The sequence below is a fragment of the Aedes aegypti genome, chromosome 1 (assembly GCF_002204515.2).
Source record: "Aedes aegypti strain LVP_AGWG chromosome 1, AaegL5.0 Primary Assembly, whole genome shotgun sequence".
NCBI classification, from domain to species: Eukaryota; Metazoa; Arthropoda; class Insecta; order Diptera; family Culicidae; genus Aedes; species Aedes aegypti.
Genome location: NC_035107.1, coordinates 215,209,984 through 215,225,810, shown reverse-complemented (window position 1 = coordinate 215,225,810; position 15,827 = coordinate 215,209,984). Strand labels below are relative to the sequence as shown.

The 15,827-nt window shown below is 41.5% G+C and overlaps 1 protein-coding gene across 1 annotated transcript in view; it reads right to left on the bottom strand.

Annotated features, from left to right (window-relative positions):
• Positions 1-801: 801 nt before the first annotated feature.
• The window catches only part of LOC5574629, a 56,645-nt gene continuing 41,619 nt past the window's right edge, over positions 802-15,827 (bottom strand). Inside the window, exons 12-13 of the mRNA XM_021857538.1 lie at positions 15,310-15,762; positions 802-1,795 (exon numbers count right to left, since the gene is read on the bottom strand). Coding sequence (XP_021713230.1) covers positions 894-1,795; positions 15,310-15,762 — 1,355 coding nt within the window. The 3' untranslated portion in view covers positions 802-893. The remainder of the gene's footprint in view (positions 1,796-15,309; positions 15,763-15,827) is intronic.

Below are 15,827 nucleotides of genomic sequence, written 5' to 3'. Positions count from 1 at the left end.
TTGGTTGTTTTAACGGCTAAAATGTCAAAACTGAGAGAAAAATGTTCCCAAGAAATATAATTGAAAACTACTTTTGCCATTAGTTATACAGTAATTTCTCGATTATATCACGGATCCAAAAATTTTTGGAGTGATATACCCAAGCGTGATATAATGAAAATGTTTTTTCTTCCATATATTTTTCATCAAAATTTGAGCTTTATTTTGTGGAAATTGAGCGAATTAAATGAAAAACACGAGAGAGATGGGTCAAATAGATATATGTTGATTGATTAGAGTTATTTTTCGTTGTAAAATGTATGAAATTCAAACAATTATTATGGCGTGATAAAATCGAACATAAAACTGTGTTAAAATCGAGAGTGATATAATGAAGCGATATTAAAACGAGTAGTGATATAATCGAGAAAGTACTGTAGTTACTTTGACAATTGAATATTGCGAATATCTTCGTCCCTTGTAGAAAATGTTGTAAATGTTTGTTTTCAATAAAAAAAATAAAATATCGGCCTCCTGTGATTCGACCTTTTGTGTTTCGGCCTTCTATGATTCGGCCTTTTGTATGTTTCGGCCTTTTGTGGTAGACCCGAATAAGTATACGAAGACGAAGCTCTACAATACGCCCGGCAATAGCGTAATGCTACGCTGTAACCAACGTGACAAGACCATTGAAAGGTGGAGACTGTGATAGGACAAACAATTGACGAGCGAAGCGCAATATCCTGTCGCGTAGTTATCCTTCTTCAAAATTTGCGCAAGAACTTTGGGACACTTTCGGAGCTTAAAATACAACTCACATTATACATAATTTCATCTCGTCTCTTTACTACGCACACTCACAGTCTATGACGGTCTCGTAGAAAATCTTCAAACTGATCTTCACCGAACTTACCTCAATTGAAGTAAGGGGGGCGTTGGAAACCCATCGGTCCCGGTCCAGGAACGGGTGGACAGGGTCCAGCATTGTACGCCATGTCCGCCCTCCTCTGTTGCAACCACGGACTGGGACCACCAGCAGATGGGCCCGGCATTCTGCCCATGATAGGCATCGGATTGAATGAAGGCCGTGGTCCTAGAATACCATCTCCCCCTCGGAACATTGGGAACCTGTTAGGACCGAAGCCTCCCGGTGGGTACATGGGCATGTTACTTGGCGGAAGCATCCCTATCGGAGGTACATTGTTTCCAGGGAAGCCAAGCAGACCAGACGTGGGAAGTGCTTGAGCTACGTGGTTGGCGTTGGGGGGTGGGACTCGAAGTTCATTTCCAAGCTGCGGTGGCATAACGTCATCTGGGTGCGGAACCGGCATTGGTACAGGTTCTTGTGAGGGACCAGAATACCAATTGGCCGCGAAGGCTTGGTCTGCTTTTCTCTGAGCATTATTCTCCATCCGTGACTGCTTGGAAGCCGGGGGAAGCACATCTGTGTCTCTGACTTCCTCGTAGGGATACTCCTGCTGAAGTTTGCTGGTAACATCTAACAGCTTCTCCTGTTCGCGCAGTGTCAACCGAAGGAAGTGTTCCTTCTGCGTGAATTCAGGATACCTGGTTTTCATGACGTTAATTTGTTGGTGCTTCGGTAGCATGTTGAAGTTTGGGATTTTTTCACGGGCCAGGAATACTTCGTTGATAAGGCGGGTTTTGATGTCCTCGGGCAGCAATTCAAACACCTGACGGTCGATTTCCAGCTGGTGGAATTCCGGCAGGATACGAGGCCTGAGCGCGTTTCTCATGTGTTCGATCGGGATGTGCTCTTCCTGGCAGGAGAAATTGTTGAACAACCGCGGGTCGTATTCTGGAATGGAAGCAGGTTAGTATAAGCTGAAAAACTCAGGGCTGTTACAGAAAAGACGATTTCAAACCCGAAAAATCCGCGCTAAGGCCTTTGCAATTCGCGGCATAAAAATAGTTGTTTTCTCAAAAGAGTTAATTTTTTTCCCCAGATAGCTGTACTTTTGCCTGATAGTGTTACCCAAAAATAGTTACTCGAAAATGTCTTTGGCAGAACTAATAGAGTATCACTTAGTAATTAAAAAAAACTTTAGAAATCTCATGCATGAAGAGACTGAAAAGAAAGATTAGTCCGCCCGTGGTTGCTTCTTCAGTATCGCCAGATCAGCTGAACTTACACAAGGAGCCATGGTGATCTTCGATTCTAAGCAACAATTGCGCCTTCCGCGTCAGAAAGCAGACCTATGGGTAGAAAGGGGAGAAATGGATGATGCATTTTTAACTGGCCCAATATAGACCGGTTATACCCCTGCATCTACGCCAGTATAGGGTTATGGCAGAGAAGCTTTCTTTTGGTTAGCATACTGCCTATGTATTAGGTGTAAGGAAAGGCGTGCTATTATAATAATAGAAGAATGGAAGCGTAGGGAAACCATGGCCTTCTGCTTATGAAGCAGAAGCGGTAGCCATCAGACCACCAACCCCGTCTAGAAAAGGAATCGAAAATATACCTTGAAATACTCCTAAATTATATTATGGACTTCACAAAACATTATTTAGAAAAGTTACTTTCAGGGATTTTTCTGAACATTCCTCCAAAAATTTAGGATTTCACTCCAGTCTTCCCATGAACATTACCGATGTTCAACTTGGGTTCGCATCTTTCTACTCGTGTTGAACAGCAAACGCACGACGGCAAAAAAAATCGCGTTGTACTCTTAACCCGGTACACTTGAACTTCGGTTGAACCTAGGTTTCAAACATCAGTTCAAATCATGGCACAAAACAAACCGAAAGAAAGCAGTTCGAATGCACGCTGATAAAATTTAGCTTGAATTTTATGATACTTCTCGTGACGAAAAGTATAAACGTGCGTTCGAACTGAAAAACTGAGCAAACAACGCGTTACTAGAGGAGAAAAAAATCAGAGAGGGTTGTGTACAAGACACGACCGCATGACGTTAAGTACGCCAAGTGATTTTCTGCATTTGAATTTTAGTCGATTGTCATAGTTGCAGCCTCCCTTTAGTTCAAACTCTAACGGTCGCAACATTTTAGATTTTAAATTGACACCCAGTATATTGACGTAAGATGTAGTGAACATCAAAAGAAGAATGCTTGATTGGCCGCCCGTGGATGCTACTCCAGTATCGCCAGATCAGCTGCACTTACACAAAGAACCAACCGAATGACTGCTTGGGACTAACAGACACCCTCAGTGTATAAGTGCTGGGGATCTTCTATTTTTAGGCAACAATGGTGCCTGCCACGTCAGAATGCAGACCAATGTGGGAGAAGGGGGAGGAAATGATGTTGCACTTATACTGGCCCACTGTAGACCGTGGAGTCCGTCTGCTGGTTTATTAAGCGCGGTAAATGGCTGAGCATGGCGTACCATTGGTACCTCGCGTACCTGCAGGAATAAAATAGACCCCTTTGTGCGGTCCTTAGCCTCTTGCCCAGCAACTCCTATCCCTACCTCCTCGTGGTACTGGCCGGGGTACGAGTAACCTTGGGGAAGATCGGGTAACCAACCCCCGGGGGAAACTTTGGTCGTATGCTGACAGGGGGGGGGGGGGGTTTGCTTTTGCTTTTGCTTTTGCTTTTGCAAACCTGGAGCGTCTGTACTCCATGTTAGGAGCGGCTCACAACAGCGTCTGTTCCCCATGTCAGGGGCGGCTGACCATCGTCCGAGTTCTAGAGAAGGACTCTAAGCTAAACTGCGCACTATGGCCCTCCGAACATTTAGGGGGAATGGTCCTCCGGAAATCTAGGGGGTTGGTGTCAGGCCCGGCAAGCCAACCGTAAAAAACACATCAGCACAGGAACGTCAACGAGAGAATACGGACCGGAACAATCGGCAAAGACCACAGCGACGAAAAAGGACTAGCGATTGGAAACTCGGTACGTGGAACTGCAAATCTCTCAACTTCATTGGAAGTACTCGCATACTCTCCGATGTACCGAAGACCCGCGGTTTCGACAACGTAGCGCTGCAGGAGGTGTGCTGGACAGGAGCATTGGTGCGAACGTTTAGAAGTAGGTAATCATACCATCTACCAGAGCTGCGGCAACACACGCGAGCTGGGAACAGCTTTCATAGTGATGGGTGATATGCAAGGGCGCGTGATCGGGTGGTGGCCGATCAATGAACGAATCTGCAAGTTAAGAATCAAAGGCCGATTCTTTAACTTCAGCATAATCAACGTGCATAGCCCACACTCCGGAAGCACTGATGATGACAAGGACGCATTTTACGCGCAGCTCGATCGCGAGTACGACCGCTGCCCAAGCCACGACGTCAAGATCATCATGAGAGATTTGAACGCTCAGGTTGGCCAGGAGGAGGAGTTCAGACCGACGATTGGAAAGTTCAGCGCCCACCGGCTGACGAACGAGAACAGCCTACGACTAATAGATTTTGCCGCCTCCAAGAATATGGCCATTCGTAGCACCTATTTCCAGCACAGCCTCCCGTATCGGTACACCTGGAGATCACCTCAGCAGACAGAATTGCAAATCGACCACGTTTTGATCGATGGACGGCACTTCTCCGACATAACCGACGTCAGAACCTATCGTGGCGCCAACATTGACTCCGACCACTACCTGGTGATGGTGAAACTGCGCCCAAAACTATCCGTCATCAACAATGTACGGTACCGACGCCCGCCCCGGTACAATCTCGAGCGGCTGAAACAACCGGATGTCGCCAATGCGTACGCGCAGCATCTTGAGGCAGCGTTGCCGGATGAGGGCGGGTTCGATAGAACCCCTCTTGAGGACTGCTGGAGGACAGTCAAAGCAGCCATTAACGACGCTGCCGAAAGCATTGTCGGATATGTGGAACGGAGCTCAAGAAACGATTGGTTCGACGAGGAGTGCCAGGGGGTTTTAGAGGAGAAGAATGCAGCGCGGGCTGCAATGTTGCAGCATGGTACGCGCCAAAACGTGGAACTATACAGACTGAAGAGGAAACAACAAACCCGCCTATTCCGGGACAAAAAGCGCCGCCTGGAAGAGGTGGAATGCCAAGAGATGGAGTTGCTGTACCGTTCTCAAGAAACGCGGAAGTTCTATCAGAAGCTCAACACATCCCGCAAAGGCTTCGTGCCGCGAGCTGAGATGTGCCGGGATAAGGATGGGAGCAGCTTGACGGACGGACGCGAGGTGATCGAAAGGTGGAAGCAGCACTACGATGAACACCTGAATGGCGCAGAGAACACAGACACAGAAGGTCAGGACAACGAAGGCGATGGCTACGTCAGCACAGCGCACAGCGGAAACCAACCAGCTCCCACGATGGGGGAAGTTAAGGATGCCATTCAACAGCTCAAGAACAACAAGGCCGCTGGCAAGGATGGTATCGGAGCCGAACTCATCATGATGGGCCCGGACAGATTGGCCGCTTGTCTGTATCGGCTCATAGTCAGAATCTGGGATACGGAACAACTACCGGAGGAGTGGAAGCAAGGCGTTATATGCCCTATCTACAAAAAGGGCGACAAACTGGATTGTGAAAATTATCGTGCAATCACCATCCTAAACGCCGCCTACAAAGTGCTATCCCAGATTCTCTTCCGTCGTCTATCACCTATAGCAAACGAGTTCGTGGGAAGTTATCAAGCAGGTTTCATCGACGGCCGCTTGACAACGGACCAGATCTTTTCCATGCGGCAAATCCTCCAAAAATGCCGTGAGTACCAGGTCCCTACGCACCATTTGTTCATCGATTTCAAGGCGGCATACGATAGTATCGACCGCATAGAGCTATGAAAAATCATGGACGAGAACAGCTTTCCCGGGAAGCTCACAAGATTGATCAGAGCAACGATGGACGGTGTGCAAAACTGCGTGAAGATCTCGGGCGAATACTCCAGTTCGTTCGAGTCTCGGCGGGGACTACGACAGGGCGACGGACTTTCGTGCCTGTTGTTCAATATTGCGCTTGAAGGTGTCATGCGGAGAGCCGGACTTAACAGTCGAGGCACGATTTTCACGAGATCGGGACTCAAACTTAAACGCGAAGCAACAAGAGTCGGGTTAATGGTGAATGCGTCGAAAACAAAGTACATGCTGGTTGGCGGAACTGAGCGCGACAGGACCCGCCTAGGAAGCAGTGTTACGATAGACGTATCTCCTTCGAGGTGGTGGACGAGTTCGTCTACCTCGGATCCTTGTTGACGGCTGACAACAATGTTAGTCGGAAAATACGAAGGCGCATCATCAGCGGAAGTCGTGCCTACTATGAGCTCCAGAAGAAACTGCGGTCAAGAAAGATTCACGCCCGCACCAAATGTACGATGTACAAAACGCTCATAAGACCGGCAGTTCTCTACGGGCAAGAGGCGTGGACTATGCTCGAGGAGGTCTTGCAAGCTCTTGGGGTTTTCGAACGCCGAGTGCTAAGGACGATCTTCGACGGCGTACAGGAGAACGGCGTGTGGCGGCGAAGGATGAACCACGAGCTCGCTCAACTCTACGGCGAACCCAGTATCGTGAAGGTAGCTAAAGCTGGAAGGATACGCTGGGCAGGGCATGTTGCAAGAATGCCGGACAACAACCCTGTAAAGATGGTGTTCGCTACGAATCCGGTCGGAACAAGAAGGCGTGGGCGCAGCGAGCTAGGTGGATTGACCAGGTGCACCAGGACCTGGAGAGCGTGGGTCACAGTCGAGGATGGAGAGAAGCGGCCATGAACCGAGTGAATTGGCGAATTATTGTTGGCGAAGCTTTATCAAGATGATTGATGTAAAGCCAAATAAGTAAGTAAGTAGTTCATCTCTTGACCAACGGCTTTACTTCCCTTCCGAAGGAAGTCATCACTGAAATTTTTAGTGACTATCTCGGGGATGGGATTCGATCCCAGGTCCTCGGCGTTAGAGGCGTATGTTCTAACCACCACACCAGGTCCGTCCCCCAGGTATGTTTGGAAGAAATCCAAGATAAACAGATAAACATAGAGATATGTGTTTTATTTGTAGTAATCCCTATGGAAATTACAAGAGATTTCAACCTTGGACTGCTGAAGGATTCCTTAATGCAAATTTTAGAGAAAATCATCTAAGTAGAGGGATTAAGGGCATAATGAACATACTGGACAAAATGGACACCCCCTTAATTGCTAATAATGCATGCTTCATTTAAAGCATACACTGCATGAAATCTGTATTGCATTTTAAATGTTTGACGGCATAAAAGTTATTGTTTTGCTTCAATTGTTCTTTGATATTTGACTGGCGAATAAGCAAAACGGTGGAAGAATCTAATTTTTGTTCAGAGTAACGAACCCAGAAAGTTTCTTTTTAGCTTGTATGATTGAGGGAGAGCCCTTTCACATTAAATATTTTGGAATAGCTAAATTTCACGCAAGTGTTCATTCTGCCCCGATACATTTTTACCAGCCTTATATTGACACAATTCTTTATCTCATTTTTCTGACATATGATATGATTTTTATAACCATGAATGGCTACATTCATTCACGTCGTATTAACATCAAACTTGAAAACTAGGCGGGGGTAAACTAAAACATAGTGATTTTTCAAAATTATTTGGTAAAACTAATAAATTTGTAAATCAGATCTATTAGATAAACTGGAATACTCTCATGATGTTTGTAATTTAAAATATTACCGTTCTTAATAAAAATGAATACCAGTTATTGTTAAACATAGTTAAGGTCAATCAGAGCAATACAAGCCCGGATCTAATCATCAGATCTGTGACCCAAGCCTGTAAAGATGACCATTTTTATGACCAACTGTGTTCTGTTCATCACTATTGCATGTCTGATTGCTCTAAAATTTTGCATGGAAATGCAAATGTAATTATTACATATCTATTTGAGAATATCATTAAATTTTTTTTTTGTTATGTGAGTACTTAGGGTGGTTCAAAATCGAGTTTTTGAGCCACCTTAATGAGTACTGTAATGGGTGCATTTAGGCCCACCCATTATTGCCATTAAAAAATCATACAAAAATATGAGTTAAATCAATCAACAATGTTGAAATATTGCACTGATTTTTGAGGAATTCTTTGCGACGAGATAAGCGAATTTAAGCGATACCTACACCACAGACAAACAGACGTAACACTGATGAAATTTCCATCGATCACTCATTTAACGATCATTTCAAATTCGCTACCCAAGTAACCAGTAAGCACGATAATGCGGCACGGTAACAGCATTATATGCGCATATAGGGTAATCATTTGATGCATGTCAGTTTTATATACGCATATAATGCTATTATAATGCCAGAAAAGGCGAAATAGCGTGCCATTATAGTGCCAAGATATAACCGTGCTTCTCTGCACCACTAATGCTGATATAAGACCACGTGAGAAACGTCAGTTGTTTTCGCCAGGTTTTTAGGGCGAATATTTTGTGCTTTCGCGTACGCAGCCAGAGAGCTTTCACGTATGCGGTTAAGCAACTGGTACACGAGGTAAATCAATGAATGAATGAAAACGGAAACCTCTAATAGTATGCAAAAAATGTAATAAAATGATACTCCGTATCAGACATATTCGTTTTGGTAGTTTTCATCCTTTTGAGGGTTTGCAATTTTCACATTTTGATCCTCGTTTTATGATGATGAAATTCCTCATTTTGCGTCTCGAACCTGCGACACCCGTATTGTTGAGTTGTTGTCCTGCTCCTTTGCTCCTACGGCCACATAAGATGAATAATATTGGAAAGAAAAGTGACCAATTCAAACCATCACTTTTCCCCGTCATGAAACCTGCAATTGTAGTAGTGAGAATATTTATGTTTGACTCCCTCTTACCACTATCTGCAAACACAAAGCACGTGGTATATCTGTCAAAACACTGGATGGCATTTAAACATGCCCTGTATTCGAATATAAAGCCAATAAAGTGCTTTTTTAATGACTGTATTCATCAGGCTTAGAAACATTAATGATGCTGTAATAGGGTTTCTATGCAGCGGAAGTGTGTAAGCATTTGTGGTGCTATTATAATGCATGTACGCATCTATGATGCTGATTAAGGGCTTATTATTAGTGCTTATGGTTACTTGGGTATGTTACAAATCTCACAACCAGAGGCACACGCATCGTTTTTCTTCGCGTTTGAAGTTTCACACTACCGCCATCTGCCGGTCTTGTTGCACGAAACACCCTTTCGTGCAACATGCTCACCAGATGATGGTAGTGTAAACTGGGCGATGGATTTAGAAGAAATTTGTACTAAGTGTTACGTCTGTTTGTCTGTGTCTACACACTCAATCTGTTCGGTAAAAATAACTGGGTTTTGGAACTACCGAAAAAGTTAGTAAACTGAAAAAAATCTCAGAAATCAAAAAACAGAGATTTTTTACTAAAATTTTGCAGAGAGCTTTCTTTTTATATCATATATCGATAAAAAATAAAACATGGTGAAATTTGCTTTTTAATTACGCGTGGCGACAGTTTTCATTTTACTGACCTTTTCGGTAGTTACCTAGTAAAATTTTACCGGCCCCAGTAATATAATCTAAGTGTGTATAGTAAAAGAAGAAGAACCTCATTCGTTCCTAAAGATTTACACACCATTTGTGCTACTTCATTCTCGGGAACATCGAGGGCAATATTCGATACGTAAAGGTCAAGACATGTTTCTTCAGGAGTGCTAACAGTTTGATCCTCAGCGATGAATTTTGTTGATGATAAAGGAGAAGCGTGCGAAGTAAGGTCGAGATTAACTGGTCGCGGTGAGGTTTCACTCAGTACAGTGAAGTTATTTGACATTTCAGATACGATCTGGCTAATACGCTCTATTTCAGTTTTCAATGCATTAACATCCGTTTTCGTCGCAAAGTCATTAGTCTTTCCCTCATTCTTCGTATTGCGAAAGCGACCATTTTCAATGTAAACTCTGCAAGTATCGCACATCAAAAATATATTTTGGTGCAAGCATGCGCAACCTTCATCGTAGGTTAATCCGACACATTTTGCGTGAAATTGAGGTAGATTTTCACAAAATCCTTCACTACACACTACGATGTCTTCAGCGCAAAACTCAACTTTGCATGCGGTACATTGATTTGTCATTTTGCGGTTCGGTAAACCCTATCTTTAGTAATATTTTACAACTTTGATGTAGAGATGGCAGCACAGTCGCTTAGTTGATATTGATGACGTTTTGATTAGGACGGTGTAGACAATAGAAATATTAGTAGTAGAACGCTAGTAGCGCTGTTGTCACAAAACTGATTTTAATTATTATTACCTTTAATTATGGTTTTTCATTGTTTGTTCAATGCCTTGTCGTTGTTTATGTTTTTATAATTAATTTGACACTTTGATGCCCGGTACTCAGGCTGTCAGTTCGTGTAAAATTTTACCGGATGTTGGTAACACGAACAGCAGCGACATTAGCATTCTTAGGTTAATGCTTCTACTGTGTAGACAACATCGGCAGTTAGAGATGGCGGGGTCCGTATTAATGAATAATCAGGGCAGTTATCATTGATGGAAACAAAAAAGCCGGGTAATAACCGCTCGATCGTTGCTACAGCTATCTGTTTTCAATTCAGCTCGACGCACGTTTCGAAGCGAAATTCACAGCTTCGCAATCCAGCTCCGGAAAGGCAAAATACAGTCGAATTACTTGATATAAACAAGAATCTAATTAGACACGACAAGCATAGCACACAATAACACGATCTTAATGGAATAATCAACTTTTCCAGAAAATCTACAGCAATTGTAAAGAAACAAAATACCTTCAATCTATTAACTACACTCAAAATAATCCAAACGTCATTGTTACGTGAAAACATACGTGATTTTTTTCCATCGCACTTTTCACGTAGCTCCTACGCAAATCCTAGGTAGCCCACAATGAACGCATGAACTTTGGAAGTTCGTCCATTCCATCGTCGCTAAACGTAAGAGCTACGTGGATTTTCCGGCAGCCTTTACGAAGCATTTCAATAGGACTTAGATGGTCTTGCATTAAATTTAACTGTAATAAAGACCAATCTTATTTCTTATAGACTTTGGAATAAAACTAATTCCCAATTAGAAAATGTAAACAAACTTAAAAGATTGTGATATTTTTATTGTCAATCCGAGCATTTTGAATCCTGTTTCCCCAATTTTGTGAGTTTGGTCTGTCTTGTTGTAGCCTTCGCGTGCTATAATTGATAGAGGTTATAAATCACGTACAAAATACGAAGTAATGTAGGAATTCTTCGGTATTCAAAGCATATTTATCTTGAAATCAATCTTACACAGTGTTTAAAGCAGCAGCAGCTTCTGAAGTTCTTCAAAAATCAAGCGGGCGCCATCTTAGGATTTGAGCTCAACACCGAATGTATGTACAATATGCAGATGTCAAAATGAACTTGGGCACCTACGTGAATTCCACGTAAGTGCGATAGGTAACCTCAGTAAACATTACCGAGTTACTATTTGATGGTTATGAATGGTTTAGTGATCTTTATCTGAGTCAGGTGAAGTGAAGGTAAAATTAATTTGGAATGATCTACAGTGGCCCAATTTCATATTCGTACAGGATACTGTTTCCACATCAAGATAGTAAAAAACTATTAAATGAAGTATTGAGCTACAAATACTTTATCCACATTGAAGGTAACAGGGTTCATCTATTGTTTGTCAATCACAAAATGTTTCCATTTACATTCATCTTTGGATTAATAGAAAAGTATAGAATTGATGTCTAAAATTCACCCAATTCCATATTCGTACACCTACCAAAATTCATACGCACAACGTTCAAAACTAAATTTAGAAGCTTTATTTGATTACTGAAATGCTTCATTATGATGTTTAGATGTAGTGAAATACATTTGGACAATTTATTAGTGGACATATATAAAATTTAGGTAAAGTTATGAGAAATGCCAGTTTTCCAATGATTTTTGCTATTAAATCATATAATTCGAACAATAATGTTTATTTTTGTCATTGGATCCAATCTGTAGATTATACTCGTAAGCTCTGATAGAAATTTAATTGAAATATATATAGTTTACAGAAATCATAAACAGTTTTTATCCCTTTTGAGTTCAGAAAATTGTTGTGCCATAAGTTCAAAACTCTTCTAAAATGATATTTTTAATCAATGTAAACCAAATTTTCATTCTAAACAACAGGTAAATGTAAATTTTGAATTTGTATGTAAAAATAATTTGAACTACGAACTTCGTTTTACAATAAAGTACCTTAAACTACGCTGTGCATACCTCCACATAATTGATGTCATCGTAATATTCAATTATCTTTGAAATAATATTCAAATTATATTCAAAATAGCACCCTATTTTGCAATTTATTGATTTTATAAGAAAAATACAAAATAACTTGAATGAGCAGAGAGCATTGATATACTATTTAATAGAATATATCCTGTTGTTTTCATAATTTTAAAAAACGTTTGTGTTGCGGTTATGGCAATAATATTTATTCTTTAAATCTCTACAATCATGTTTGGTAGTAAAATGTAAATTAAAAATGATAATTGCGCAATGTTTTTATAGGAACATTAACTATGGATTATGTATATACATTTAGGAGACAAACATAAAGAAATTGACTAAAATTTTTGGTTTTGGATTTGTTATAAATGTTATACTCAGTGCTGGGAATGGTAATAGTAGTAGGCTTGAATTTTTTTGAAAACAGTAGTTCAAAAACATGAATCTCATCAAGTAGCCTATGTTGGGTGCACGAATTTTCTAAATCATGAGTGTCATTGAAGGCTCTAAATGCGGGAAATGCAGCGGGAAATAGAACATTTTTCTACAGTAGTTTTGGGTTGCCCTTAGCAACGGGTGTTTTGCTATTTTCAAGGCATTTTGCCTACAGCAGCGATGGGCGTGAGTTTCACTGGCTTCGCTGACTGTGATTGGCTTTGCTTGGCTACTGTAGAGTGAATTCCAGATTTTTTCCCAACCCTGGTTATACTACCTAATATTCAAAAGTATAAGTTGTCGATATCCACTCCTAGCTACTCTAAAACTGATTATATTTTTTTGAAACTTGTGCAATATTCGCAGTTATCATTCTTAAGGAAGTGATGTTGAAAAAATGCAATTTATTGTTCGACTTACCGAATATTTTAGCAAAAAACATGGGAAAACTGGTATTTTTCTTAAATTTACTTAAGTTTCAAATATGTCTGCTTTTAAATTTTTCAAATGTATTCTACTGCATCTGAACAAAACAACGAAAAGCTTAAGTAATCATCTAGTCCATTAAAAATTAGTTTTGAATGCTGTATATTTCTTTTTTGTTAGGTGTACGAATATGGAATTGGGTCAATTACAGACACAATCTCAATACTTTTCCATTATTCCAAAGATTTAAGCAAATGAATACAGTTTGTCATTGCCAAACAATAGATGACACCTATAACCTTCATTATTGATAAAGTATATCGAAGTCCATAATAGATTTATACCAACTTGATATGAAAACAGTGCCCCGTACGAAAATGAGATTGAGTCACTGTACGTGATTTTTCACGTAACAATGACGTTTGGATTTTTTGAGTGTACAATTCTGCTGAAGAAACTTATATCGTTATAATTATCAATTTTCCGTTATAACAATTTTGAAATTGATTATCTAAAACGAACTTTTGCATTTTATCCCACCGGGTTTCAAAACTCGTGTGGGACAAAAGATCACTGACTAAACCACAGAATATTGATATTTTTTCGACAGCAGTATTATGGATCACCTAGTCACGATTATTAGTCACTCTGTTTCACATGTGTTTCAAATGGAAGTGACCAATAATAGTGGGTGACCCATGATAGTGTAACCACTGTCATTCATACCAGTCAAGAAGTGATTTTTTTTTTTTTAATTTATTAACGACCCTTTAACTCGATTTGAGTCATTCGGGTCGAACGTATTTATTTTTCTATTTCATTTCTACAATTTAATTCAGCTTTACTATTTCTTTTCTTATGCTTATTCATTAACCAATTTATCCAACGGTCCGTGTCATCGCATTCGGGTTCTTCTTCATCTGACTCGTTCGTCTCCATCACGTTGCCGTCATCATCATCGGTAGAGAATTCGTTCTGCGTGATCTGTGGTTCAGCCGCCAACACGATTTTATCGTCCTTTCTTTTTGGTGGTGGCGATCTCTCCTCAGCAGTGATGTCGATGTGGTTCAAACTTCGTTTGCCATGCGGTTGTTGCTGAAGCTTTTGTTGCTGGTTGAGTTTGTTTCCAGAGGCAGAAGTGGAAATAGTAGAAGTGGTGGTTTGTCCAATAGAATTGCTGGTTGTTGTTTTCGATAGCAGTTTTTTGTTGTCGGTGCATGATCTGCCTGTGTGCAGCGGTAGCGTACAATACCGACATGAAGCCGGCTGCGAATTGTAGCTAATGAGTGTTTGTTCAGTCTTTATAGTCACATACGATTTAATGTGCTTTTTGAGCTTCATTTGCACCACTCGTATGCCAGATGGGATACCTTTCCCGGCATAATTTTTGCCCCAAACTGCTTCTTTGATGCTGAACACATCCCCATACTGTTGTAAGTAGGACGCAATATCGGCGTCAGTTACGTTTTCTGAGAGATCGTGTACTTTGACCTCGACTCGTTCATCAGCCATCATCAGCTGAACTTGATAACGCTTGTTAGCAACCACCAATTCGTGTCGGTTGTTGTGCTGCTCAACCACAGTTAGAGCAGTATGAAGGTCACTGCATTTCACGTGCACACAACACTGGGCATGGTTCATTTGTAGGCGTTGAACCTCTTGAGGTCGAAGTCCCAGAGTCCGAAAGATGAACTTATGAACATCCTCGAAGTTAGGACGTTTATCGAAATTTTTCAATTCGATTTTGAACGTGTTTTCGCGGGACGTAATTGACATGATTACTAATACACAGTAACCATGTCAAACAGAATGTATAGATCACAATGCGAACGCGTGCGTACGGATTGAAAGCTTCAGCACAACTGTCAAGAAGTGATGTTTGAATAATTTTTCCAATGAGTTTCGGCTTGCAGTCTTCCAAAATTGTGTTGATTAATTACTAATCATCGCCAACGTTTCGGTCCGACTATTGAGCCAACTTCACGGCTCGATACGGAAATCAACAAGCGAAACATATTTTGCTAATATGAAAAATGTAGGGTTGAAAAGTGCCACGCCTGGTACACCTTGAGCTGTGAACACCCGAAACAAGAACTGAAATCATCTAGTTATTATCTACATCAACTATTTCAACTAAAGTTGAATCCGCGCTATCTGCCCGAATCTCACTGAAACGTGCCAAAACCACTCCAACAGCAAAAACCGTGCGAAATGTAAACAATCGCCAAATGTAACAGCCCTGTACTTATAGTCGAAAACCTTACCTTCGTAGCATGGATTGACAATAAATTGTTCCGATTTGACAATGGAGGTGACATTGACTGCCTCGAGCATGCTGTCCTTGTCCTTGAAGCAGACGATCGCTGTGAATGGCGACTGCTTTTGGACGTACTTAATCGTACCGATCTGCGAGAAGGCATCGTAGATGTCCTCCGTGGTCGACACAGGATTCAACCGCTCCAGCAGAACCGACCGTTCCCGTTCGGCCACCAGCGTTTCCCTCGCCAAGTGCACCAGAATCCGCTTGCCGTCGAACATCCGTTGGTTGTAGGTGCAGGCCAAATCCGCCGACAGGTCTGTCTTGAATTTCACGAAGCAAATCTTGCTGGAGTCTTCCTCGAGGATCAACGCTCGGTAGTCAACGATGTCGCCACACTTCAGGAAGAGATCCCGAATGTTCTCCAGCGAGGTGTCCAGCGAAACGTTGTTGATTTGTACTGAAATTGGATTACACAAATTGGAAGTATAATTGTCTTTTCATAAACAAGTATTTACATAAAAG